At 42.5% G+C, this 27,626-nt stretch overlaps 1 protein-coding gene across 1 annotated transcript; it reads right to left on the bottom strand.

Annotated features, from left to right (window-relative positions):
* Positions 1-78: 78 nt before the first annotated feature.
* Positions 79-27,315, bottom strand: ZNF541 (zinc finger protein 541). Its single transcript, XM_063140229.1, has 16 exons — positions 27,000-27,315; positions 24,856-25,099; positions 21,750-23,520; positions 20,640-20,698; positions 17,769-17,928; positions 16,145-16,312; positions 12,366-12,699; positions 11,227-11,290; positions 8,157-8,299; positions 7,922-8,025; positions 7,693-7,768; positions 6,562-6,650; positions 3,713-3,853; positions 2,012-2,193; positions 1,518-1,698; positions 79-272 (listed from the first exon to the last, which is right to left on the bottom strand). Exons 1-15 carry the CDS (start codon positions 27,301-27,303, stop codon positions 1,539-1,541), a joined length of 3,999 nt encoding a protein of 1,332 aa, XP_062996299.1. The 5' UTR covers positions 27,304-27,315; the 3' UTR covers positions 79-272; positions 1,518-1,538.
* Positions 27,316-27,626: the final 311 nt, after the last annotated feature.

Genomic DNA, 27,626 nt, shown 5'->3' with positions numbered 1-27,626 from the left:
TCTATTTGATTTTTGTCTACCCTCTGGCATGAGGTATCTAAGAGAATCCAGACAGATGCTACAATCTTAGCTGTGGAACCCAATTTAATAAGCAACACTGAGTGCATACAAAATAACAATAACACAGATCACTGCAGTACTACAGAGTGAATCAAAAAGCAGTTGTGTGTACATCAATCACAAAAAAGACACTAAATACAATGGTGATTTCTCATTGATTGGCCTACTCCATCCTCCTCCAATAAAATAATAAAATAAAAAATAACAGAACCCTGAAAGACATGGTGGGGAGAGGGGAAAGAGAAAGAGATGGAGGTTACTAATATAGTCACATTTCAGCGGAAGCACAAGGTCTTTCATTCTGTAATTGAGCAAAAGCATGAAGAAGCAGCCCTGTAATTGAACAAAACCTATTTTACAGTTATTGGCAGCTGCATAGGATGCTTGCAACTGTGCATAATTGGAATTTAATGCAGACTCAATTAACTCATACACCTCCTTTTCTACAGCAAATTTAAGCCATAATCCTGTTTTTATTTTAGCAAAACCAGACCCCAGCCAACAATTTTGCATCAGTTCTGAAGTCCCACACACACCTTAAACATTATGTCTACAAACACTTATTACTGTCTTCAAGGTGACTGTTGTTTTTGCTGCCACAGCCAAACAGAGCTACTCTTCTGGAAACTGTTACATTATGTTATCTCTTTCACTAGACGGGACAGATGGCACAGGACTGCCACCAAAAAGAGTATCACTGTGGCTAGTTCTCCCTCGTTCCCTGTAACATTCCACGAAACTCACTGTGTGACGTGATGGCATCACACTGAGTTTTCCTTGCCCCGACTCCATTGGTGGTCACTACCATTAATGGGGGGAAATCAGTGTGATAATGTCAAGTCGCACGACGAGTTTCACTTAACGTTATGGAGGATGAGGAGATGCAGGTATGGAAATGCCATTGTTAGTAACATCTGTGTATCATCCATAATGTCACGTTTTGTTCTCAATAAGCCGTAAGTGGATGCTACTTTGAAGACACAATAGAGTATTTCTTTGCTATCTCTGATCCAGGGGAATCCAAACTAGGAAAAGCTGTTATTTACAATGGGTTGCCTTCTTGACTTTCCACCAACAGAACAAAAACCACAAGCAAAACAGTTTGTCTCTCCTCTGCAGCAACCTGCATACCCTTCCACTTTGCTCTGGAGAGTGGGGGGAACCTCTGGAGAAGATTTGGAAGGCATACAGGAAGCTGCAGGAGAGAGGAGAACAAGGGAAAGTCCATTCCCACAACACTGGGCTTAAGCCAATATTTATATTAAATATTATGTTTTGGTTCTTGGTTTTTGTGCTACTAATAGCGAAAACTGAAGCTAAGGCTACTTCGTACATGAACTTAATTTCAACCTTGCTCAAGTGAATGAGCAGGAGTTACAAGGTTTGTTTGTTTGTTTAAAGCCCGACAACATCCTGATCTACTTCCCTAACGCAGACCAGTTTACCAGCATTCTTACCCTGAAATGGCAGCTTCCCAGTTACCACGGGAGGAAGTCAACGTCCGACTTTCTTTCTTCCTTCTTCGGCTCGTTTTTTAGATGCTTTATGGGCCACTTAATCTTTATCATCGGTTCCATCTGCTCCTGCAGCCGATGGCGTTTCATGTGAGCATTCCGGCTTTTTATCTTGTCAAACACTCTAGATGCAGACAGGAGATAAAGGGTAGGGCTTTTCAGCACTCCAAGTGAGGGGCTACAGCAAAGTGAATCGCACACACACATCAGGTAGTAAGACAAGAATACAGTCTGTCCCCCCTGCTCAAGCCAGAGGTTCGTGTTTTTCTGATTCATGTGGACGGTGGCCATCAGTCTGAACTACTGCAGAGGTTCCCAAACTATCACAGTGAAACACCCCAGAATTAGAAGGATGGGGGAAAGAGCAAGTTTTGGTTAAATGCTAACTAGATCTGTCAAAATGGCACAAGAAACCAAGATGATGAATAAATGGCTACCTTGCACACTCTTTACATGGGAACACACCCTGACTGCCTGTGTTTCTGGGCCTATCTAGAGGTTCCTTCTGGGTGCTGGTTGGGCTGAAGGTGCTCTGTGCTGCTTTTTTGTAATTCCTTGGCTTTAGCTTGTTCTCCTGTTTAGGCAGGTAAAAATGCCTTTTCTTTGGGCTGCAGGGAATCTGTAAGTAATGAAATATTTTTGCTTTAATGTATTTTTTATTTACTCCATCTACTAGTTGCCCAATAACAAAATTTGTGTTGGCAATGTACGAATAAAACCAATAACACCTCCTAATAAATAAAAGTACAAAAAAACCTATAAAACAAACAACCATATCAAAGGAAAGATTAACACGGTATCTGTTGGTATTTCAAAATACGGAGAGCCACGTATTTTACAGAGCTAAAACAAACCATACCATAATGCAGAGTTCGGATATTAATCAAAAAGATTCCAAGGAAGGTGTCAAGTGAGCCTCTCCGGGGAAAGCATTACACAACTAAGGGGCCTCCACTGAAAATTTGTTTCCTTTTCATAGCATTGTTTTGGCAAAGCCCACAAAGCATTCTGAGATAAAGTCACAAATTTCAAACGTTGTTAGTAGCTCTGGCAGTGCCTCACTATTTTGGATGGTGTCTAATTTGAACCACTTTGAAGATATGTAATATTTAAGAAGTGCTGAAAAGCCAGATGCAATAAAGAGACCGGACATAATACATTCTCTAGTCCCCACCCAAAGCAAGCAAGACTAAGGACCGACGTAGACAAGGTGTTAATCTCATGATTGGTGCTTGTTTTTATTTTGCTAATAAAATAAATGGGCTTTAACCATTTGCCCCCTGCTGCAGTCCTGATCTCAATCGACCCCCACCACCCAGATTAGGGCCACAATGGGGGTAAAGACTTAAGGCCACCCTCCCTCTAAATTGCTGCTGTTTACTAAAGAAAAACAACAATGACACAACAGTCCATCATATGATTCATGTCACATCCAGTTTTGCCCAAAGTTCTTGGAGAACTATCAGAATCGTTTCTAAATCAACCATACGCAGTGGTACAAATTAGTTCTCACGAAGGCCAGAAGTATTAACCTTTTTTATAATTCTGCTTAGGCTATACAGAATGTGGCACTAGCATAGAATTTGGATTTCTGAGAACCACAGCTGTTATTTTAAGAATTAAATCAAGTTCCCAGCTCTTTGGGGGAAATGTATAGGCTGTGTGTACAAAAGGCTGCGGTGTTCGCTAGTCATTCACAGGATGGTCCTTGCAGGTGTGGGGTCCTCAGGCCCTCCTGCACCTATTACAAAACTGCTGGACCATGACAGCAGTCTATAAGTTTAAGCCAGCTCAAAGTAATAAGGTGTCTCGCAGTTTGTAAGCCTAAAAGCCAACAGATGCAATAATATTCACCTGCACAAACAAAGTAAAAAGTTTTACAAGACTAGACATGTTATCCTGTGAAACACTAAGGACTACTACAATTAATGTGACATGAGCTTTTGTGGACAAGCTTTCATTTCAACAGATGCACAAAGTAAGGAAAAGTGCCCTGCCCCTGGGGAGAGTTTGCTGCATCAATTTTATTTTTCCTAAAGCAGGGGAAGGGGGCAAGGTGTAAAAGATAGGGCAGATCTTAAAGTAAGTCCACTAGGCCTCAGCCAGAACCCCAGAAATCTTTCTCAAGCTTGCTCTACCTTTTCTTCATCCATCTCTACCTCATCCTGCTCTCTCTTGGACTTCTTTTCTACCATTTGTGCTCGACTGCAGTCAAATTTTAGTATTTTTTTCCAGCTATAATAGTATTCAACACACTGGGAAACAGTCTTAGTTGGTATCTATTAAGAAAGGAGGGGGAAAAGAAGAAAAAGAACAGGTTGCTTACCTGTAACTGTGGTTCTTCGAGTGGTCATCTGTGCAGTCACACACTTGGGCTCTGCGCCTGTGCGGCGCTTCGATTCAGGGGAAAACCTTCCATAGCTGAGAGTCTTGGCGGGAACCCTTGACCCACCACATATTACGCATGTTCCGGAGGGTTCCTGCCCAGTCCCTCAGTTCTCTTGAGACCGCATTGCGGCCTCGATACTGAGGGACAGTTTGTAATGATATACTGCATTACATCCATAAATCACTTAGTTCCTCCACACCCAAGAGGGGAAGGTGGGTGGGTTGTGTGACTGCACAGATGACCACTCGAAGAACCAGTTACAGGTAAGCATCCTGTTCCTCTTCATTGTGGTCTCTGTGCATCACACACATGGGCAATTAGTAAGCTCACTTATCAGTGGTGGGTAGGTGTCTTTAGTTGAAGATCGATGAAAGTACCGCTCTCCTGAAGGAGCAGTCTATAGAGTCTCATGAATGTCGCCGGTCTCGAACATCCAGTCTATAGTGTCTCATAAATGTTGTCGGTCTCAACCATGGTGCTGCTCAGCATATTTCCGGGACGGAAATTCCTCTCTGAAAAGCCAATGAGGTAGCCATGGCTCTTGTGGAGTGGCCTTTTACTGTTCTAGGTGGCTCCAATTTTGCCAGTCTATGCGCTAGTTGTATTGACTGTACTAGCCAAGAGGATAATCTCTGGGGTGATACAGGTAAACCCTTCTTGTGTTGGCCATAACACACAAACAACCGTTGGGTCTGTCGAAAGTGTTCAGTCCGTGCCTTATAGAAGGCTAGAGCATGTCTTACATCCAGAGTGTGGAGAGTACTCTCCAACGGAGTGGTTGGGGATGGTAAAAATGCTGGAAGGATAAAGTCTTGGTTTACATGGAACGTGAACACAACCATAGGCAGGAAACGAATATCGGGTCAGAGGACAACCTTGTCTCTGTGAAAAACTAGATATGGGTCATCTATCCATAGTGCATGTAACTCACTGGCTCTTCTAGCTGAGGTTATTCCCACCAGAAAGATCATTGCCGACTGGGGTCTAGGTTATGATGGATATACATAACCATAATGATAGTGGTCTTGAACATCACACCATTCATCCCAAGACTGAGTTGGTCTCAGTTGGTATGGAGTATTGCGAACGTCTGTCCCAATCATATTGTGGAGAACAAGATCGGTGTTGTGAACAATGCAGGTGACAGTTGTCACAGTCATAATAACAGCTGTCGACTGAGCGTACAGACTCAGGAGGGCTCTGCATATCTCTTCTGCGGTTCACATCCTGTGTTGGTATCACTCTAGATTGAGGAGAGTTTCTGATCAATCTCGTAGCCAATGGGCTACGATCCCTTGTTGTAAAGGTGATGAGTCTCGAATTCCACCCTCCGACATCAATGTGAGTGATACGGGATCAACCCTCGGTGCCAAGGGTTGTGTCAGTATGGGTGCCAATCCTGTCAATGGTGGCGATTTCGATGGCGTAGTGGTCGGTAGCAATCTTTGGGTCTTAGCAGGTCTCTCTTGTACATGCCTAGAGTGCTTCCTCTTTTTCTTTTTCTGTAGCTCCATTGTCTTTGACTGTTTTGCCTTTCTAGACAACTTTTTGGCTAGCGATGTCGCCAGCGATCTCCCTGGAGTCAATGGTGTGCTTTCCTCCATGCGTGATCCAGACGGAGAAACGGGAGTTGAAGATGGCAATATTGCCTGTGCAGCGGGTGCAGGTGGTGCTGCCATTATAGATGGTGCACCCACCGCCAAGACCCTATTCCACAATTCTGTGCGTAATTTGTCAGCTCGATGTTTCCGTGTTTGTTTTGAGAATGCCTGACAAGAAGCGCAGGTTTCCACCTTAGGTCCTTCCCCTAAACAGAGGAGGCATAAATTGTGACCGTCTTGAGGGCGGTAACTTACTCCCGCAACGAGTACATTTCTTAAACGGGGCCCGGAGGGCCATACGCCTTGAGGCGAGCGATCCGAGATCACGAAAAGAGAAAAAAAGAAAGACGAAGGAATTTTTTTGGAAAAAAAATTGAAGGAGGAAGGAAGGAAGAAACAAACAAACAAACAGTCTCAGATATTTCACTGTAGGTTTTGTAACAAAGTTGTTCCCAACGATGCAGCCGCAATGGTGGTCGAAGAACTGAGGGACTGGGCGGGAACCCTTCAGAACATGAGCCATATGCAGTGGGGGAAGGGTTCCCACCAAGACTCCCAGCTATGGAAGTTTTTTCTCCCAAATCAAAGCTCTGCGCAGGCCCATGTGTGTGGTGCAGAGACCACGATGAAGAACTAGTAACTAACACAATACAACGAGTAACTAACACAGTATCGAATATACACTAAGTACGTTGCTATCCTTGTTTTTCTCCACATTCTTCTTGTGGTCCAGTGGATCTAGCGTTGGATTCGGTCTTGGCCAACTGGTCAGGAAGGAGCATCATTGTAAAGTGCAGAGGCAGCCTAATTTAAACTGCAATAGTATAAATAACCACTTTGTTGTACAATTTTAAATGTAACAAAAAACGTTCTAAAATAAAGAATATTTTAAAAAGCATATTGGATGAACTTAGAACAAAATGAGGGTATTAAAAAAATCCAGTTTGTAAAATGAAGCAGTCGGAAAGATGGCCCCTCGGCCTGCTAAAGTTCTTACCTTACTGTGTATGAGATAAAAATCCTTTTTGTGTAAGCCAAAGGCTTTCTTAAACAACTGCTTCTCAGCGGGAGTCCACAGATGTGAACCTGGAGTTCCAACAAGAGACAAATTATTAGTAGAGGCAATCTGCTTAATGGACCATTGCTCTTGCAAAATTAAAACCTTTATTGCCTCTTTTTTGCCTACTTTCCTCCCTTGGGAGACCTGTGCAGTAATGAGTTTGTCAATATGCTTGGAGAACTCTTCAGAACTTCCGTTTTGCTTTAAATTAACATTTAAGATTAATTACAATGATTAATAATAAGAGTACACATTATTCCATAATAAAGAAAACAATATAAAAGATTGAACATGATAATGATATTGCTTGTCCCAGCAGTGGACAAATAATGCCAAATGTTCCATCAATTTATGATAATTGACAATTCCTTAACTACGAAGAAATTAGCTTCATTATTTCTGTTATTTTCCCAACCTTAAGTATGCACTCATAAAGCTTTGGAGGTTGTGTTGTTCTCCAGTTAGTGACTATATTCAATCCTACTGCATACAACAAATTTACAATACATTTTAAAATCACAATCCACAATTTTCCTCTTTAGGTAACAAAGAGGAATTGTTACTGGATTTTTTGGTCATAACCTGTGATGTATTTAACATATTTCCACCACCCCTTAACAAGTCTGTATTTCGAGGTAGCATTGCCACCAAATGAACAAAATCTGCAGCTTTTAGAATTGTTGGTACTGCAGAGTGCCAACTCTGCAGGCCTGTAATGAACATTATCACTGCCACGTTCTGGCATGCTTCTCCCATTGGGTGTCACTACAGGGCCTCGCACACTACGAATCATTGTGGGGGAGACAAGGACACTTGGGCATTTCTGCACAGCAAACGTACATAGACTTGCCCTGTTAGTATGCTCAGGATTGCAGCCAGGCAGTGCTCAAAGATAAATGCAGTCAGAATTGCAGTCTGAACATGTATTTACTCAGAAGTAAATTCTTCTATGTTCAGTGGAACTTAATCCCATAAAAGTGTGCACAGGATTGCAACCTTAGGTTCATCAGTTACATGGGTTTCAGGAGGCCACAGTTACATCCTGACCAATTTAGGCAATTTATTTACCTGAGTAATGGTAGTTAGTGAGAGGATGGCCGGGGGACTTCTGCGGCCCTTGGAGTAACAGCATCTCCAGTGCTTCCTAGAATTGTTTTAGAAAAGATTGTCACAATACTCTCCAAGTAGAAACAAGTAGGGGAAACTCAAGAGGAAGGGGTGGATGGGAGAGAATTTTCAATAGCACAATGAACAAAACTTTATCTGTTTTGTCTAAGATTAATTGAATGCATCTTACCAAAATATTTCCTTGGGCTTCATGCAGACAATGCACAGCTAGCTCTAGGTTGGTCCCTCCCCCTGGCATCGCACTGGAGCAGGCCAATTTTAACAAATTTGTTACTGAAAGTGATTTTTTAAAAAAACATGAACAAGTTATGCACAGGAGGAATTAAAAATACAATGGCACACAGGGAAAGAAAAACAAGTTGTGAGGAGGAGGGTAGCGTCAGCAGAAAAATGTGTCAACCTACCTCTTTTCTGTGTTTCCTTATTGGTTGCGATATCTCCCCATGGCTTCCATACTAGTGAGGCTGGATGTTCATAATTTTCTATGGATGATCTGTCTTGGAGATCAGGTATTTCTGCCTGAAAACGACTTCCAATGTTAATATGTCTGAAATGAGAGAAGAGGCAAAGAAAAAGAAAAAGACCCTGTGAACCAACAGAAGGCTTATGAGGAAAGACAGACACAGAATAAGCTCATGATGATCAAAGTTTATTAGACCAAATTTTGGAAAAGGTGTTTTGAAGTTAGATTACTTCTACGAAAAGAGCATCTGCCATGAGGCCTAAAAGTTCATTCTGTACAGACGTCTGAAAGTCTAGACACCTAGGACAGAGGTGAAGAAGAGGGGATGGATTTGAATGAAAGACCAGAGTGAGAGGGTTAAGGTAATCTTAACTGGCCAACATCAACATAAAATAAATGAAGTTATTTATGTGTGTTTAATGGAGGGCTTACAAGAAGGAAAGGAAGCCATTTTGATGACAGCGAGTCAACGGAGCAGCTGACAGGTCACATACAGGCTGGAAGGGAACAATTTCAAGGACATTTTTCCCTTCCCTTTTTTTAAAATATGTTTTTTTTCTTTTAACAATGTGCAGTCCAAACTTACAAAACATTCAAGAAATTTTTTTAAAATCAACCCAAGCCTAGAACAATCCATGCAGAAGGTTCACTTTCTGGACAGCACTGCGCAACTACATAAATGACTATAATTCCAGAAACTCTTGAATGAAACTGATTATCTAGATACATTAGAATCAGTTTTCACCACTGAAATGGAAACTGCCTTGGTCATCAAGAGGGACAGAGGGAGTGTGACTCTCTTGGAATTCTCAGCTACTGGGTTTGCCTGACATGACAACCCACCATGGGAGACAAACCACGATGGGTTATCATGTCGTACAAACCTGGACCAAATTCCCACAGAGTGGCTTGTGTGTGGGCAACAAGTCACCCAAACAAGGCATGGCTTATTTCAGGGTTTATTGTACCCAACTCATCATGGATTACAGAACCCCTGCCGCTCTTGCCAAGTGATCTTGCCCATGACAAGCGGCACAAGCGGCACTTTGGAGGGGCTGTCATGTGTTCAGCAACTATTTTTTATTCGTTTTTTTGCACAACACAAGGGGAGCACTGAAAATGGCTCCTTCCTAGCATGAAATGTTTTTGAGCCCAGGTGAAGAACTTCTGTTGCATCCCAGCCTAGGAAATTAGCCCTACATGCATTCAAACCTCAAATGAGCCTGCCAGAAGGCCCAAAGAACATCAGGGTTAAGGAAAGGGAAGGGAAAGAGGTATGACGTGAAGACGGAAGACTATTGGCTTTTTACAGGATTAATTATTAGAGCCAGTATGGTGTAGTAGTCAGAGTGTTGGACTGAGAGTCAGGAGATCTGGGTTCTAGTCCCCGCTTGGTCATAGAAACTCACTGGGTGACTTTGGGCCAGTCACTGACTCTCAGCCCAATCTACCTCACAGGCTTGTTGTTGAGAGGATACAAAGGAGTGGAGAAGGATTATGTACACCGCCTTGGGTTCCTTGGAGGAAAAAAGGCGAGATATAAATGCAACAAATAAATAAATAAATCCCAATCTTTGCAGGTATGAAAAGGCAGGCACATTAAAAGTTTCCTTGCAGGCAGAGAGCAACACAAGCTGCCCTTCTACCCTGAGATTTTGTAAGGAAGAATTTAAAGGCTTTGTTATTTGTTCCTTTTGTTTGAGAAACTTCTCTAGCCTCATAAAACTGACCCTTGATCTTAGGGCATAGGCTAAACCTGAACAGTTTGAACTACGTGATGTGTGTGTCTGGCATGGGGAGTGGGGGCATTATCTGCTATGTAGCTGCAAAGGCCCCTTTAGTCAGAAAAATGCTCAGTGTTCTTAAACTCATCTGTCCCTCTATATTCAAACAACACCTTGCATTCCTGTCAACTTGTTGCAAAGTACTCATTTAAGGGGAATCCTGACCAATCTTAACAGAACAACCTCTTTCCACTTAGGCCAGCAATTAGTTGTATCCTTCAAAAGCTAAGAATCCCAGTGGGTCTCCTCTTTAAAGCATTTCAGGTACATGTTTAACTTTAAGCAATACAGGAAGTCTTCCTAAATCTAAAAAGGACCTGAAGGCTACAAACTTATATTTAAGCAAATTAGTTATTAGTGCCTACTTTTGCAAAACAACTTGATCTAGCGTTTCATTATTCTGCTCCAAATTTCAGTTCACATATCAGATTTTCTAGGTTTATTTATTTATTACATTTATATACCGCCCCGTAGCCGAAGCTCTCTTGACGGCTTCTGTGAGGGATCCCTTGGATATTCCTGGAAATATAATTGGTGACACAGAATGCTCCTCCAGCAAATTCCACACTCTTAATGTGTTTTACTGGCTATAATGGGTGTTTTGGTTTTTTGGTCAATTCTAGATAAAATAATTAAGTGAGAAGAGCCTTTTATACTTTTTTCCTCTCTCCTTAGGATATCGCTTGTTTAAAACAGAACAAGAGATAACGAACTTCTCTATGCATTAAGAACATAATTGCTTTTCAGTGCCAAAATGTAAACAAAGCATATTGCAATGCAGACGATAATCACTCAACAGAATGGGACTATTTTTTAACTGAGACAAATTAAATAAGATGGGGCCTTCTTGGTACCAGCGCCCCAGTTCTGAAGCTCTCTCCCAGGAGAGGTTTGACTGGTCCCTTCATTAATAGTTTTTATTTCACCAGGCTTTTAATGGATTTTCTGGCATCTGCTCTTATTTTGTTTCTATAGTCATTTTATTATATCATAGTTATGTTCTATTTTTGTGAACCAGCTCGGGGGCACTTATGGTGCTGAAAAGTGGTACATTTCTAAAAATTAAATGACAAGTGGACACGTTGTGAGTGCAGAACACAGGGTATAAGTAACACAGGCAGAATTGTAATGGTCAAAAGGTCTACATCTGCCTAGTTACATAGCAATGAACACGAGGTATATGATATCACTGTATGCATTTATCAACATCATCATCTTCTCACTTACGGTTCTATGCTGATTTTGGTGGTATCTTTCACAAGAGAGAATAAAAGAGCTCCATCCATTCCATCTAAATTTGAAAAGAAACATTAGAAACACAGTGAACATGGTAGAATCTTTCCCTTGACCTTCTGTTCACCATCCCACCTAAAACCTGACTACCATAGGACCAACACATCTTCCTGTGCCTTATATAGTTTCTCTGATCAGAAGAGCTCCCTCTGACCTCCGTTGAACCAATTAGGCAAGTTCAGACGTTTTAAACAGCCGTTAGATTGGAGCATCCAAAACGTATTTTCAATTACTGCAAATCGCACGCTACCATCATAAACATTGAGATACTTAAATTTTATGCTGCAATCCTGAGCACTTTTACTAGGGATTAACCTCTATAAATGCAACGGAACTTACTTCTAAGTAAACATTAATAGGGTTGTGCTGTAAATCACCCTAACGAGATCTAAAAACATTTGCAGAAGCCCCAAAATGCCCAATTAGAACTAAGCGTGGAATATAGTGACAATTGGAAAAGAAAAAGATGTGGGTGGTGGAAGGAAGAATAGAACAGAATACCCCCTTGGAGGGAATGGTTGGCTGGAACCCTGAATAGGAGCATTCCTTTTGTTGTAGGTCCCACTTGATTATTACTGAATCTTGATTGCATAACATAATCTACAAAGTCTGCAGTTAAAATGAAGTCAACATCTTGGACACCTGTAAAGCACAACAGCTTTCATGTCAGTCTAGAAAGGTTCTTTGAGCTGATTTTTGTGCACAGAACTTCAACTGCTTCTCCCAAAACCAGCTATCTGATTTCCATAGGATCTTCAAAATGTTGTGTTAATTTTCTGTTGTGAAAGCAGCCAAGCCAACACTCACAGAGATTCCCCTTTGCTATAGTGAGATGGGGTGATAGGTCAGTGGTAAAGTACATGCTTTGCACGTAAAATGTCCTGGATTCAATTCCCTACAACCTCATCTAAAAAGAACTGAGGTCGTCACGCTGGAAAGGACTTTGCCTGTAAACCTTGGAGAACCGTTGCAAACCTGAGGAGATATTACTGCGCTAAGTAGACCAGTGGCCTGGCTCAGTATAAGAAAACTTCATATATTCAATAGTGATGAAAGATGACTATTTTACCTACCTAAAACAGAGGTGTACATTTTGGTGGAAGCAGTGTTTGTAGAGGAAGAGCACAGGGTGTTGAAATATAGCCCTGAGCCCTCGCGAATGGGGCTAAGCATTGGAGGAGGTGTGTAAGGGGAGCAATGGACTAAGTCTTGGAGGAGGTGATCCATGAGGAAGACAGGTGAGCGAAGGTTACTGTGGTAGCATCCTCCAGTGCCAGGCTGTATCTCACTGCAGACTGGTGGTGGAGGTGGGATGTAAAGCGATTTCGGACAAGTTCGCCTCTTTCTCTTCTTTTGTGGTATGCCTTCCTGGAGATCCTTATCATCCTGGCTTTCCTTCTCATCAACCTGAGAAGACAGACACAGCTCATGGGACTTCAATTTTCCACCTTGGGGAAAAATGAATGTGGCCTGCACGGTGCTGGATTTTTATGTGTGCAGCACCAGGTGTTTTCATTACAGCCTAACATACCTCAGAGACCACCTAGAATCATAGAATTTTAAAGTCCAAAACAACCTTAAGAGATAATCTAGTCCAACCTTCTGCTTCGTACAGGAGTCTTGCAACAACAGCATCCCAGACAGATGGTTGTCCAACCTCTGCTTCAATACCTCCAAGCAAAGGAAAGCCACCAACTTCCAAAGCAATCCTTTCCCCTCTTACTGTTAACTAATATCTGCTTTCCTACAATTTCCAACCATTCATTCTATTCTGGCCCTCTGTCATGTCTCCCCTTCCTTTCTCCAGGCTAGACATACCCAGGTCTTTCAACTGTTAATCCTATGAGTTCATTTTCTCCTCCCCTATGACCCACGTTCTTCAAATGTCTGAAATCTCCCTGATGTTCCCCCACAATTGTTTGTTGCAGGTGCACAGAACACCATTAATCTTTGGCCACCATCTCTACTACAATGAGGATTTCTCCTAAATTTCAGCTTTCAGTATACCAACAATTACTCAGCCAATAGCAACAGAAAAAAGAATGGCTGCTGTAGCTGCTATAGTTCTCATTAAACAATACTTTAAAAAGTCTGCAAACTGAAATCCTGGAGTGAGACTGAAAATCCCCCCTGCCCCCAAGATTGGCTGACAGGATTATGATATCACTGGTCTGTTCCTCCAGCTATTGCTCATCAGTCTGTAGCTACTGAGCCAAGTTTTCACTCCCTCTCTTACCATTACTGATAGCTGTGATGCCACCTGGCAGGCCCCCAAATCTAGACAAGCCTTTGAAAGTGGGAAGGTTGCAGTCTTTAGGTGGGTGGATGATGGGGGCTCAGTTCTTCTAATTACTGTTACTGAGCTATCTCTCCCCACCCACTTCTTGACCAGGCTAGTGTCACTTCGACCGCACAAAAATTTTGATTTGATGCAGCAGGCTATTTATTACATTTCTATACCACCCAATAGCCGAAGCTCTCTGGGCGGTTTGGGGGGATGAGATGGTTTCAGGCCTTATTTCAGTGGGAGATGGAAGGTAAGGAGGATACTGGGAAACTCCATTCCAAACCCCATCTCTAGGAACTGCTGGATCTGAGTAACAGGACAGGACTTAGGATGTGCGTAGTCTGATGTCTTTGGGTCATGATTGTTTGCCTTGTTGCAGAAGGAGACTATCCTGGAGATTATTACCCTAGGAGGAGAGGAAAGGGGCTTCCAGGCAAGGCTTTCATCCTGCAACTGACCTACCTCAAACAAAGAATTTTACTGTGTGGGGGGGAGTGTTTCCAGACAAAATTGTCGTCCATTTTTAACCCTCCCATGTTTTCCCACAGTATGTTCCATCTTTTTTCTTACCAGAAAAATCAAACAGTAAAAGAAGGGAAAATGGAAGAATAGGTGATGATATTGCTAGAAGCCCTCCACCTGAAGCACCCAAAGAGGTGGAGCAGGCAAAGGCAGCAGCGGACGGAACTGCCTGGCAGTGTTGCCAGCAGCCTGCCTGCCTGTGCTGAACATGGTAGTGGTGCTGGCAACAGCAGTGACAATGTACACTAAAACACAAACCAAATACAAACACCTAAATAAAGACTGAACACTTCTCATCTCAAAAGGCCTGCTGTGTCAAGGCATGTTTTTGTGTCCTTTGTAGTAACAGCAGGTTGTTCAAGGAAGGCAGGGCACACAGTGAGAGTCCAGCTCAGCAGCAGTAGCTGGAAGAACAAAGCCACCATCTTCCACCCGCCTAAAGACTTCAACTTTCTCACTTTTAAAGATCTAGCGAGATTTGGGGGTCTGCCGGGTGTCAATAGGGCTATCAATAAAGACAAGAGGGAGCCGTGAAAACCCAGCTCAACAGCTATAAAAGGATAAACAATAGCTGAAAGAACAGACCAGTGATGTCATAATCATGTCAGTCAAATGGAGGGTGGGTTCAGTCAGTCTGCTGTTGCTGGGCAATCTTTAAAGTACAAGTTCTTGAAAATGATAACAGCTTCAGCAATGGTTCTTATCCCTGTACCTACTGAGAATATATAGTTGATGCAATTATGGGACTGTTACTGAAATCTGAGATCTTAGGAGAAATGCCCATTCCCCCAATTCTGGTGCAGCACAATGCTAAGAGAATGAGCTACAGAATCAGGATGCTGCCAGCTTGGATCTCAACTCAGCCTTGACTTCACAGGCCATTAGGCAAGCCACTGACTTGGTTCACAAACCACGGGCATCAGCCAGAGTGGCTTAACTATCCCTCACGTGCTGGTTGCATGCTAGACTGATTTACATAATTAACCTCACTGTGTGCGGCTTGTTGTGATGCCCGAAACAAGCGAGGGTGGTTGATCAGAAGCCACCCAGTCACCCTGCAACAGCCCATAGGTTAATCACCCGAACCACCAAACCTCACTGGATTCGGACGTCAAGACAAGTTGCGCCTAACAAGCATGATTATGCAAATCGGCCCGCGCTGGACCACCCTGCGATGGCACGAACTAGAGTGTGTTCTCTCAACCTCCTCCCCGTCCCCACAACCCCATCTGCAGTATGGGAATAATAATACTGACCTGCCTTACAGTTTGCTGTAAGAATTTGCAAGATAATGTATATGAAAAGCTTTCAACACTAAAAGTGCTTCATAAAGGGTAAAAATAAAATTGTTCCAGGTCTAGGGTCTGATGGTATGTGCTACAACAACTGCCTAGGAAGCCTACGTGTAACACCTTGAGTTTCATCATGGATAACAGGTGGGATATAAATGAAAATAATAATTATTAATATCAGAAGGGAATGGCTATTAACCCAGTCTAAATCTGTACCTACTGTATACTGTAGCTATGCCCACAGAGGGGTCTGTGATGCTGACCCAAACAAGAGGAACTCCACAGCCCAACCCCTGAATTCTCACAGAAGTCCAAACACCTTTCAGAAAAACCGAAGAACTTTTCTAATTATTATAGCTAGCGTTTTGGGGGGCAGGAGGGAGAGAGGATTTTTTAAAAAGTATTTGTTAAGATTTTATACATATTGGTTTTCCTGCCTCCAGGTGCCCATGTGAGTACAGTCAGAGGAGGCATATGAGCCATAGAGGAATAATGCTCCTGATTAAGCCTAAGTGCAAAACCTTCAAGAAAAGCAAGATAAAAATGTTTTTAATTGAACTCGAATGTCTCACTAATTAATGACCAGGCTTATGGCAATGCAGATCATTTCCTGACATTCTGCACAGGGTAGAACTTTACACACACTGCTGGGCTAAATATGAAGTCCCACTAGAACTCCATACCAATCAGAGCTTGATCAATTCACATATCTTTGTATAATCTAAAGTTAATACCACAAATCACCACCCACTTTGCTCTCTTGCTGCTGGTTTGTAGCCATTACAGGTACTGAGACAGGGATTACAAGAGGTGCTACTGCTACATCTTCTGAAGGCCTTTTGGTTTCAGGAGGAGTATCTCCATCCCCTGTTGCCTTGAAAGACAGTTTCTGAGCTTGTAAATGTTCTGCCTCATACGCCTTAAGGGGAATATAAAAAAGAAATATGCATTCTAGCAACAAGAATACAATACTGTGGTTAATCATTTATTTTATTTCATTTCCTTTTCTATCCCTACACCTTCCAAATGGCTTGAGGGAGATAGTAACAAACTAAGGATTTTTTTTTTTAAAAAAAAAGTAATAGAAACATGAAATATATACAATTTTCCAATTCCTTCTTTTAAGCTCTTGTAGCGGCAATCCAATACAAATTTACGTGGGAGTGTAGCCTCATTGAACTCATTGGAACTTATGTTTGAGTAGACATTTATAGGATTGCACTCTAACACACACTTTCCCAGGAGTAAGCTCCACTGGACAGACTGGGACACGCCTGAGCAATATTGCATAAGATTGTGCTGTATATTAACAACAACGATTAGTGCTTTTTCATTCTTCATGGCACTTCACATACATTATCTCAGTAATCCTTAGTACCAGTCTTTAACATAGGTCAGTATTATTATCCCCACTAGCAAAATGCCCATGGTTTTTAATGTTATAGATTGTTCTTCATATCTATATTGTTAGCTGCCTGGGGCACCCTCGGGTGGAAAGGTGGAGCGCAAAGTTCTTAAATAAATAAATAAATAAAAATAGGACAGGTAGGTGATGCATGGCAGAAGGGCCTGTACACTGGCCAGGAGATGTGCACTGTCTACTGTGCCATTTTACCTCCTTGCACAATCGCTGTCAGTATTCATTTGATTACAGAATTATTATTACTATTATCAACATTATTGAATCATCATCACCATCATTCCCCCCGCCCCCACTTCACAATCCAAAAGTGGAGGTAAGAGTTCTTCTTCTAGAAAAGCAAAGGGAGAGCCAGAGACCAAAGAGAAGCAATATAGACAGCAAAAAAATCACGGAACAAATATAACAACAAGCAGTTTAAAGAGCACAGAAGTACAAGTTATTTGAAGGGAATTCAAACGCAGCTGGGTGCTAACAGGTGGAATCAATACAACCTCTGTGGCACCCCCTCTCATTTTCAGTCCAGACCTACACTGAACCATTACTTCAAACGCTAGTGGAACAAGAACCCTGGTTATTGTTTATTAAAGTTAAAGTTAGTGCCAATATATCCCTTTACTACAGTTCAGACAGAAGGGCAACACGTACTCCGGAGGTTAGAGTAGAGGAAGGTGCAATCTGTGTTTGTCTCCTGGGCTTTTAACTGCAGTTAAGAGGAAGCCAAGATTACATCTGTGCTGGCCCAGTTTATGGTGGGCTAGGCTGAAAGACAGTGACTTGGCCCAAGGCTACCCACTGAACGTTATGGTTATTACAAAGATTCAAACCCACGTTTCCCTTGTTCATGACAAACACTTCATTTGCTATACTAAACATTCCCTTGTTATGTGATATATATGTTATTAGTGTTCAAAGTAGCAAATATTCATTTACCAGAGTTTGATTTTTCTTTTACCTGCTGTTTTTCCTTCCCTGATGGGGACTGCCATTGCTCACTATAAAAACACATATGGCTGTTCAGGCCCCTCTCGGTATAAAACAGCTGACTGCAGGTTGTGCAAACAAAACTGCTTCCATGCTCAGTCCCGTCTCCTGGATCTCCTCCACTCTTATCACTGGTGACAGAAATGTAAGTTAAAAGGAATGAAAAAAGTAGCATTATGAAGCCTGGATTTCCAGTTCTATAATTTACACTCAAACCATATTACATCCACATTTACATTTTCCTGCTTTAGTTTGTTCTATATCTGATGAAAAGTGTCTTCTACAGTTCATTTACCACCAAATTGTGTTAACTGGAGAAGAAAACCCCACTGAGATTTCATACAGAAGTACATGCTGTTGCAGAGATAATGGCTGAGAGCTGCTAAGCCCAGTCAACTATCATACTTATTTTCTTTCAACAGACTTATCCTTGGAAAGCCATATCACAAACAACTTTTCAAACTCCCTTCTCAGGAAAAACAACAGAGAGTCTTGTGGTACCCTAAAGACATATTGGGCAGGTTCGCACAATGACAGAGGGAAAGTAAACCATGGTGGCTTATTTCCCCTCTGTGCGGAGGCTGGTTGCTAACCACCAAATTAGCATAATTAACCTCACCGGGGGGGGGGGGGGGGCAGGCTGTTGTGACATCCCAACTCGATGAGGGTGGGTGGCTGAAAACCATGGCTTGTTCTAGGGTTTCAGGATGGTTTCTGAACCACCCCAGCCACCCAACCTCGCCGGATTCAGACATTATGACAACCCACAGCCAACAGGAGTAATTATGCTAATTAGGTGGTTCAAAACCAGCATGTACAGGGAGGGAAAAATAAGGCCAGCACGGCTTATTTTCTCTCAACAATCATGCGAACCGTCATATTGTATTTGCATATTGAAATGGCATTGAAACACTTGCTCATTTAAGTGTTGTTTTGCTCCTTTTATGCATGTTTGCAGAAAGAGTTAATTGCCCCACTATTAGTATCTCTCTCAGGGCACTCAGCTGAGCAGTATGTATCCTTCCTTCTTGTGAACTGAGATAAACTGGTGACAGCCGAGTCCACAACATTTTTGGTGGCTGCAATTAAAAATAAGGCCTACTGTGGCAATTTTACTTGGTTAGCATGTTATAATTTTTAGTTTGACATTTTTATTCTGTTGTGTTGTATGTATGATGTATTAATTGCAATGACTTGTGGCAGATGCAAATAGCCTTTTACAGATAGTCTAACAAATTTATTCTGACATAAGCTTTTGTGGACTACAGCCCACTTCATCAGAAACATGAAGTGTTACCGAGAGTTTCAGATACATACACACAGTAGATAGATGTGGAGAAAGAGAATCACAGTGCTTTCAGAAGGAAATTAAATCAAGAAAAGTATTGACAGTGACAATCACATTAGCAAAAGTGGCCCTCCTAGGAAGTGTTTGTTTACTGTCTCTCTACTTGTCCATGTGTTTTCATAGAATAGTAGAGTTGGAAGGGGCCTATAAGGCCATCGAGTCCAACCCCCTGCTCAATGCCGCCTTGAGGCCCAGTATTGGGCAAAAGACAGGATACAAATATAACAATAATAATGTAGGAGTCCAGTTAAAAGCATCCCTGACAGATGGTTGTCCAGCTGCCTTTTAAAGGCCTCTAGTGTGGGAGAGCCCATGAGCTCCCTAGATAATTGGTTCCACTGTCGTACTACTCCAACAGCCAGAAAGTTTTTCCTGATGTCCAGCTGGAATCCGGCTTCCTGCAACTTCAGCCCACTATTCCGTGTCCTGAACCAACCGCCCAGGAAGCTTCGGCTGTCGGGCGGTATAAAAATGCAATAAATAAAATAAATAAATAAAATTGAGAAGAGATCATGGCCCTCCTCTGTGTGACAACCCTTTCTCTGTGTAAGTGCTAATAAGTCTGCTAAAAAGCAGAAGTTGTAGTTACCCAACACAGCTTTCATTAGCATGTGGAATGGAAACCTCCCCATTAACATCATCAATCATCATAATTTATTTCTTAACTACCTCTCCCTCTGGATTGAGTCGGGGAACAACATTTAATACAAAAATACCACATAAATCAAATGCATAAAGCTTTCTTAATTGGCTAGTTTACACAAGTCCTGCCTCTGGCAAACTCTGATTTATAAGATACAGGTTTATGTCACCATGCTGGTCAACACTCTCTGTCCAATCCTGATAAATTAACATTTTTGAAAATAAAGTTGAGCCAGGACTTCAGCTCTCTCTTCCTGTTCATTCTTCTGATGCCTGTTCATTCTTCCAGAACCCAGAGAACATCTGCCCTTTACAGTCTCGGACACTTCAAAATGACTTGAACATGATTTTTTAGAATTATGCTCTTGCTTTTATGTTTCAATTCTTAGTATAATCTCATATTAATAAACCTATTTTTATTAACTACATGTATGTGCTTGTGGACTTAACTCTCTGGTATGCTTAAAAACTCTGGTGTGCTACATGTTACTGATAAATGGATACTTTGCTTTCATATGAGAAACTGAGGCAGCCACACATGCCTAAAGGACTAAAAGGCAATGCTGGAGGACACAGATTTGGAAACTAGTAAAAATCCCTGTTTGGCCCGAAGTCTCCCAGAACTTGTATCTCTGTATGTTTCAAAAAATATATATGGTGCGATACCTTTTAAACCCACCAATCTTTAGTTGGTAGGCATGATCCTAGTAAAGTCCTTTTATCCACATGAAATAATATAAAACACAAGTGTGCACAACTCTGACTCCCACTATTATTGTGCCCGTAAATGCCTAAAAAGTATATGTTCCATTTATCATAAGCACTGTCAAAACGTCATCATGCCCTGCTTACCATCCAGGAGAAAAGTGTTCTTCCTTCACCGCATTAGTAAAGCTGTAGATATTTCCACCCTGTTTTTTAAAAAAGTTAAATACATTTAAATAATTTTTAAAATGTACACCTCATCTCCAAAATAAGTTCTCAAAGAGTTCTACATTCTTCAAAAGGCTTCCGAGCCCTCACAAATAGTGTTTCCATAAGCGGTTCACAGTGGTTCCAGACAGGTGGCTCCTAGCACTAATAAATCATTGCTCTTGAATTGTAAGCTACATGTGGAATTGCAATTAACTTTCCAGACTGGGCATCATCAGACGAGTGTTTTATTACATGCTCATTGCTGGGCACTCACAGATTTTTAGGGGTCCCTCTGACCACGACGTCTCATCTGCATCCCACACACCTCCCGCCCCTTCTAGCCTTCTTCATGCGACAAAAAACACCCCAGTAAGTCTGGCTTATTTTTTGAGATGGAAGTTGCCACTATCTCCTGCTGTGTGCAGGAGAAACAGCACGATCAAAACAGCCCAATGAATTGGTCACATGCATGTTGTTTACTTCTTCTTTTGAAAGAGGAAGTAACGAGGGACAATCGCACAGGGGGAGAAGTGACAGTAAGGAAACGTAATTTTCCCCCATGTGATGACACATACTATCAAGGAATATCAGACATGGAAATTGCACACCTAAATACCTACTGTGGAAGCACCCTCAGGGTGTAATCCTATGGGTTGTGCCCTCAATGATCCACCCCAAACTTGGAGGCTTACGATCATCTAATGCAGAGCAGGAGTGGAGACAATCTTTGCCTCCTCACCCTCCCACCCTGCATTTTTCACTAGACTGGCTTTTTTGCGTGTCTGGCTATGGCTCTTCAGAGGGGACTAATGGCCTACAGTACACAGAATTATAGAACAGTAGAGTTGGAAGGGGCCTTATAAGGCCATCAAGTCCAAAACCCTGCTCATTGCATGAAGAGCCATGTTGCGTTCCCTCTAACTCAGATGCTACAGATAAACATCAAAGAGTCTTGTCATACACTAACAATCACCTTGACATAAACCTTAAAGAAATATTCAACCTTTTCTTTTTCTTAAAAAACTTTTTAAAAAGTTTTGAACATGCCTGAATTCTGTTGAAAATGGTCAGCTTTGGTTTCACTCCGGCCCCACTATCAAATGAGGTACTAGGCAAGGAAAAGGAAGCCATGGCCACTTGACTGGGAGAAGCCATAGAAGATACATCAAATTTTGGCTTCTCCTTCCGTCGAGGTCTACCACTGCGAGAATGCCCTTTGCCACCTGATTCTTTGATACAAGTCTTAATCTTCTCTTTCTTTCTTGATGGGGGTGAGCTGTTCTCCGACTGCCTTGACTTCCCATAAGTGTGGTTTCCTGGAGTGTTCTCATACATTACAGATTGGCTAGGACTTGAGAGGTCTTTGAACTCCAGGCATCCTTTCGAGGTCCTGGTGTGCTTTGCATGAGAAATGCTGTCTGTGCTTACCGACGGTATGGAAAGTGAGTGAAAGGGTTGTACAGTAGCAGCTGGCTGTTGCCCTTCTTTCTCACTGCCGGATGAGACGTCCTTCTGAAATTGGGTCAAGACCTTTTTCATGCACAAGGGAGACCCTTCACTTTCTGTGGATTCCAAAACTGGGTGAACCAAATCTGTTTGCTGCTGAAACTTGCCTTGAAGTGGTTTTGCTGCCACATGCTCAGTCTCCACACCTGCCAGCTGTGATGGAGCTAACAGCTGGGTGTGGGATACAATGTGCTGAGATTTGGTGATCCTCTGGAACAGGTGACTTTGGAGTTGTAGCTGATCCTGATTCACAGAGGATTCCTGGGATTTCATGAAGAGCTGCCTGAAGAGCGGCCCGGCCTCACCCTTCTGCAACATGCCATGCTTTGGAGTTTCTGGAAGCCTCGTTGCTGGCCTAAAACTCTTTTCAAAGCCTCTGAACTTTTGCTCTCCAGGGATTTCCCCTTGCGTCTTTAAGAGTGCTGGACTGAATGATAAAACATCTGGACACTCAAAGTTATGTGCCAAAGAGTCAAATGCACGGGAGGCTCCCACCATCCCTTGTGAAACGTCTTGACCCGGAGCAGGTGACATCTGAGCAACATAAACACCATTCCCTTTGCTTTTGGAGCAGGCCGGTGGCACATTTCGGATCCACTGGAAGCTGCTGCTTGACTGGTGAGAGGTGACAGGAATCTTCTGTCCTCTAAATAATGGGAAACGAGGTATACCACTGTTTGGCCAATACTCCAGAGCTGTGGTTTCTAAAGGAAACTGAGGTTCTGAATGTGGCTGCCTGTCTGGCAAATTTGTAATGTTTTCTGCTGGTCCAAGTACAGATAAATTCCCAGGATTTATGATGGTGTACACATTGGAGGAGGATGTTTTCTTTTGACAAGGATAAAGCTCCTTCATCACTTTATTGCCACTGGCTTCTGTGAGTGCAGAAGTACTTGTGGGAACACAGGAAATCTGGCCACAGACAGAGGTGCAAGGTTGCAAAGGTCCCCTGGAGTCACATTCATTTTGAGCCACAGAGGGTGAAGGAGCAGACGGAAGCTTCTGGGTGACTAAGCTACTTACAATACATCTCAGCAAGTCTCTGTTGGGCATGAGGGAATTATTAGGAGCTTGAGGTTCAGGGTGAACAGCCATCCTCTCTGTAGTTCTCATGCCGCTCTGTCCTATCTGGACGCGTGAATCATGTGGAGGTGGGGAGCCCTCACAAGCCTCGTCATCCTTTAGCAACCTCAAGCCATGGTGCATTTCGTAATGCCGGCGCAGCGACCGATGATCCGAGTAACTTTTGTTGCAACCTTGTTCAATGCAAATGAATGGCTTTGTTTTTTGGTGTGTTAGCATGTGACCACTCCTGAGATTTAAAAACACATTTATTTTTCTTTAAAAACATGAATGCATAGGCTAATCTTAAGCATCACTTTTGATCTTGGCTAATGCAATCCTCAGGGTACACGTCACCAGGAGTTGCAGAGGTGAGGGAGGCAGAAACTCATGTATGGATCTGGGCAGGATCCACACTACTGCTTTAAAATCTGGGCCCCAACAGTAGTGTGACAACTGTTGGGGCCCAGGACACACTCCATGTACAGTTTTCTAACCATTTTCAAAGTGTCATATCCTGTTTGGTGTAGATCTGGCCTTGGAGTGCCAGGGGTGGGGGATTGGGTTAGTTCTCAAGGGTGATAAACCTTCATTTGGGCCGTATGTCAGGAGCTGTCAGGGCATTAAGCACGAATCCACGGCTCTTGGCATAGCTGCTCTATGTAATGAAACATCAGGGCTATAGGTCTCAGCATTTCTCTAGGCAGTAAAAGGTTCCAGGTACTGGAGTGTCTCTGCCCACCCAGGTTGTCCATTTGGCTCCCCTCACCAAGAAGAACTATATAGTCTTTGCCTGGACAATGACAATCTTTACTTAAATGCTCTGAACCCTGGGTCAGCTCAGGCACTGCCTCACTTCAGACTGCAGGTGTGTAATCACAAGACAAAGTCATCCACAAAAAAAACCTCTCCACGAAGAAAAGCAAATATTACGAAAAGCATTCTATCCTAGCTTGCTTCCTTTCTATCTGCAAGGAGTTTACTTGTTTGGAGTGGCATTCCATCATATGATCCTCTACCTCTAATCTGAAATAATGCAACTCAGGCACAGGTTTACCATTCTCAATGCCAACTATGCCCAGATCTTTGGTTACAAGCTTCTAATTTTCATTTTCCACTGAAAAGCTTGGGGGAGGAGAGATTATTTTATCCTGTGCTGTGCAGAAAGGGATTTAAAACCTCATACAATTCCACTCCTTTTTGTTCAAGGTAATTTTTCTGTGTAATCACAGCATCCATACCCCAGCAAGCAATTGCTCATCTGTCCCCAAATTATATGAGGGCCAAATTCTTTCACACATCACATAACAACTTTAGAAAGTCTGTTCTCTCTTCATACCAGATGCCTATTCATTGCTGGAGCCCTGCCTGGACAAGCATTCTATGAAACCTGAAAGCTTACTGCACTCCAGAATTGTGAGCTTACTTACCAGGGAGGCAGATTATGTCATACATCACTAACGAATACTAACTCTGTGTGCATCTGTATCTCAGGCACTAAACCAAACTGGGACAGGCTAGATTTCTACAGTAGCAGAAATTTCTTTATACATTACAATCAGTGTATTGGCAAACAGATACATACAGGTGATCCTGCCGCTTAAACGCTTTGCTGCATATCTTACAGACATGTTTCCGTTCTTGGCTGTGAGTCACATAATGTTTGCTGAGAGAGCTGGTGCTACTGAAAACCTTCCCACAGAGGCTGCAATCCAGGAAAGGAGCTTGAGGGGAGGTTTGCTGGTGCTTTCCTTTCTTTCCACTGCCAGAACTGGATCTGCCTTCTTGCTCCACTTCTTTAGGTGCTGAAGGGGCAGGAAGCTCTAATTCTAAACCAGTGAAGACAAGTTTTAGCTCATTTACACAGTATATGGTGTTGTGCAGTCAATAAGAGTGTGACCTAGGAAGCCTCTGGTTCTACTCTGATCTTAGCCAGGAACTCACTAGGCAGCATTAGGCAAGCCATTTTTGTCTGCCTCCAGCCCAACCGCTCTACAACATGTGGATAATAATGCTGAGCTATCTTATAGTTATTGTAAAGCAGGGATGGGGAACCTCCTTGGATCCCAAGCCAGCCCTCTGTGGTTCCCCAGAAAGTCATGCCCCCTTTCCTGGCCACATCTCCTTTCCCCTGACCACTGATCATTTGGTGGTTTTCCACCTTTTGCACAGTTTCTTTCCCAGTCTTAAAAGTTTGAAATGCCTCTCCTAAGGCTTACTTACTGGTGGTAACAGGTTTAAGCTAAAATAAGCTGCCTTTGGCCCCACCTACCACTGGAATGCAGCCCTCAAGAACTTCTCCAAAATGGATTTCCAGCCCTTGGGCTAAAAGATGTTCTATAACCCTCTTGTAAAGTTTAATGGGATAGCGGTCACATTCGCATAAAACACTAAGCAAGAGTCCCGGCTCAAGCATAACCCTAAGCTTTTCCACGCTGGTAAATTCTCAGCTAGTTTAGCTGTTCCCGGATGCAGGATAAGCCAGGTGGAAGCAATTGTGCAGCATACATGAGCATCCTTGCTTGCAAATGATAAGCCAGGATTCCGAAAAATTCTAGTACAGCATTTTGTGCGAACACAGCCAATGAAGTTGAAGCTCTTTGGCACTTAGGAAAAACACTATATAAATGCTACCTTCCTATATTATCAAAGTGGGACGTTCTGGAATCTTGAGTATGTCTTTGCAGTCACAAAGGAATATCCCCTCTCCAAAGTACCGCTGGGTTCCACATGGGCAGCTCTGTCAACCAGGGAGGAACGTTCCACAGCACAATAACTACTCATGCCCCACATGGCAGGTATTTTAATGGTGCCCTGGACAGTTTCTCAAATGTTCAAATGTGCCCACAGGCCCACAAAGGTTGCCCACCCCGGTATACAAATTTTGCTAATATGCAAAGATGCTACACTACTGACTTGAAGCAAACAGGCTAATACAGTGTACACAATAATTCCACCACATTATTAAATCTGTATGGCTGATAAAGCTTATGTGATGACCAGAACACGTTTCAGTGGACATGACTGGCCTATATTTGCACCAGTAAAGAAGCAGGTGCTGCAGAAGTGGCGGCAGAAGTGGTGTCAAATCAATTTTGATGAAACGTCAAAATTTCACAATATAATTTTAAGTATTCCACCAAACATTTATTTTGGTTGATTTCCCAAAATTGGAAACAAAATATAAAGTCAAACTGAAATTTGCTGCAGCCCTATAAAGAATTCTGATCTTCATTTATCTTATCAATTTTAGATCTGGGCAGTATATATGTAAATTTAAAAACATAAGCCAAGATAAAACCAGCAGCAAGGGATAAAGATAACGCAGCACATACAAACCAAAGTAAAAACATCAGCAAAATAAAACAGCACAGAGAAGGGAAATGCAAAATTCCCTTCCCAGAGCTGTTCACCCTAGAATCCTTAGCACACCCTTGCATGATTTCTGCTGCACTTTTAAGTTTGCAAAATGCTTTGTTACTCCTATCTTCCTCAACCCATGCCATGGGCTACAGCCCTCTGGTACATGACCACTGTATCTTTACAGACATGCATCTCCCCTTTCATTATTTATGGCCCTTGTTCTGGAAAAACATGAGTTCTGGAGAAACATATGGCAGTGGTATGAATTGAAACTAATAACATTCCTGTTTTACAGATGGAAGGGACTTTGCCACAGAAGGAACCCACAGCTGAACTAAGATTAGTATGCATGTTCCCCATACTCACCAGGCAAGAGTGGCCGTGAGTCTGTGTCACAATCGTCAAGGAGTTTAGCAGAATCACAGTCCTTCACTGAATACAATGACAAAGTGTCCAGGTTGTCCTCCAAGGAATCATTATTCATATTCATGGCCGAAAGGCTGGGATCCACATCCAGATTGCTTAATCCTGAATAAATCATGTCTCTCATATCTGGACATAGATCATGGCTAAAAGTATCACTACAGTCCAAAGCCTGAGTCCCTGAAACCTCGTGAAGCTGCATCTCAGAATGGAGGGAGCTTTCATCGCTGAGGTGGTATTGGTCCATATTCAGCCGCCTTCTGTGTTTGTACTTCAGATTGAGCTTCCTAAACAAAAGATTAAGAGGGAAATGAGGGACAACAAAGGAGCTGAGAGTCTGAGTCAATCATCAAGGAATTTAACAGAATCCAGACGTGCACAAGTCAGAGTAATACCAGAACTTATCCACTAGCCCAAATGTAAACCAGACACTACCAGATAAGACTCAGCACAAACATGACCAGTTTGAGCTTCAACTGGAAGTAGTTTATGTTCAGATTACAACAGCAAAGCAACTAGATCTATCAAGCCAGAACATCTCAATGCATGTTGATTTATGAGACAAATATG

Source organism: Elgaria multicarinata, chromosome 13 (assembly GCF_023053635.1).
Source record: "Elgaria multicarinata webbii isolate HBS135686 ecotype San Diego chromosome 13, rElgMul1.1.pri, whole genome shotgun sequence".
NCBI lineage: Eukaryota > Metazoa > Chordata > Lepidosauria > Squamata > Anguidae > Elgaria > Elgaria multicarinata.
Note: the sequence above shows the minus strand (reverse complement) of the source record. Positions and strands in the feature narration are given on the sequence as shown.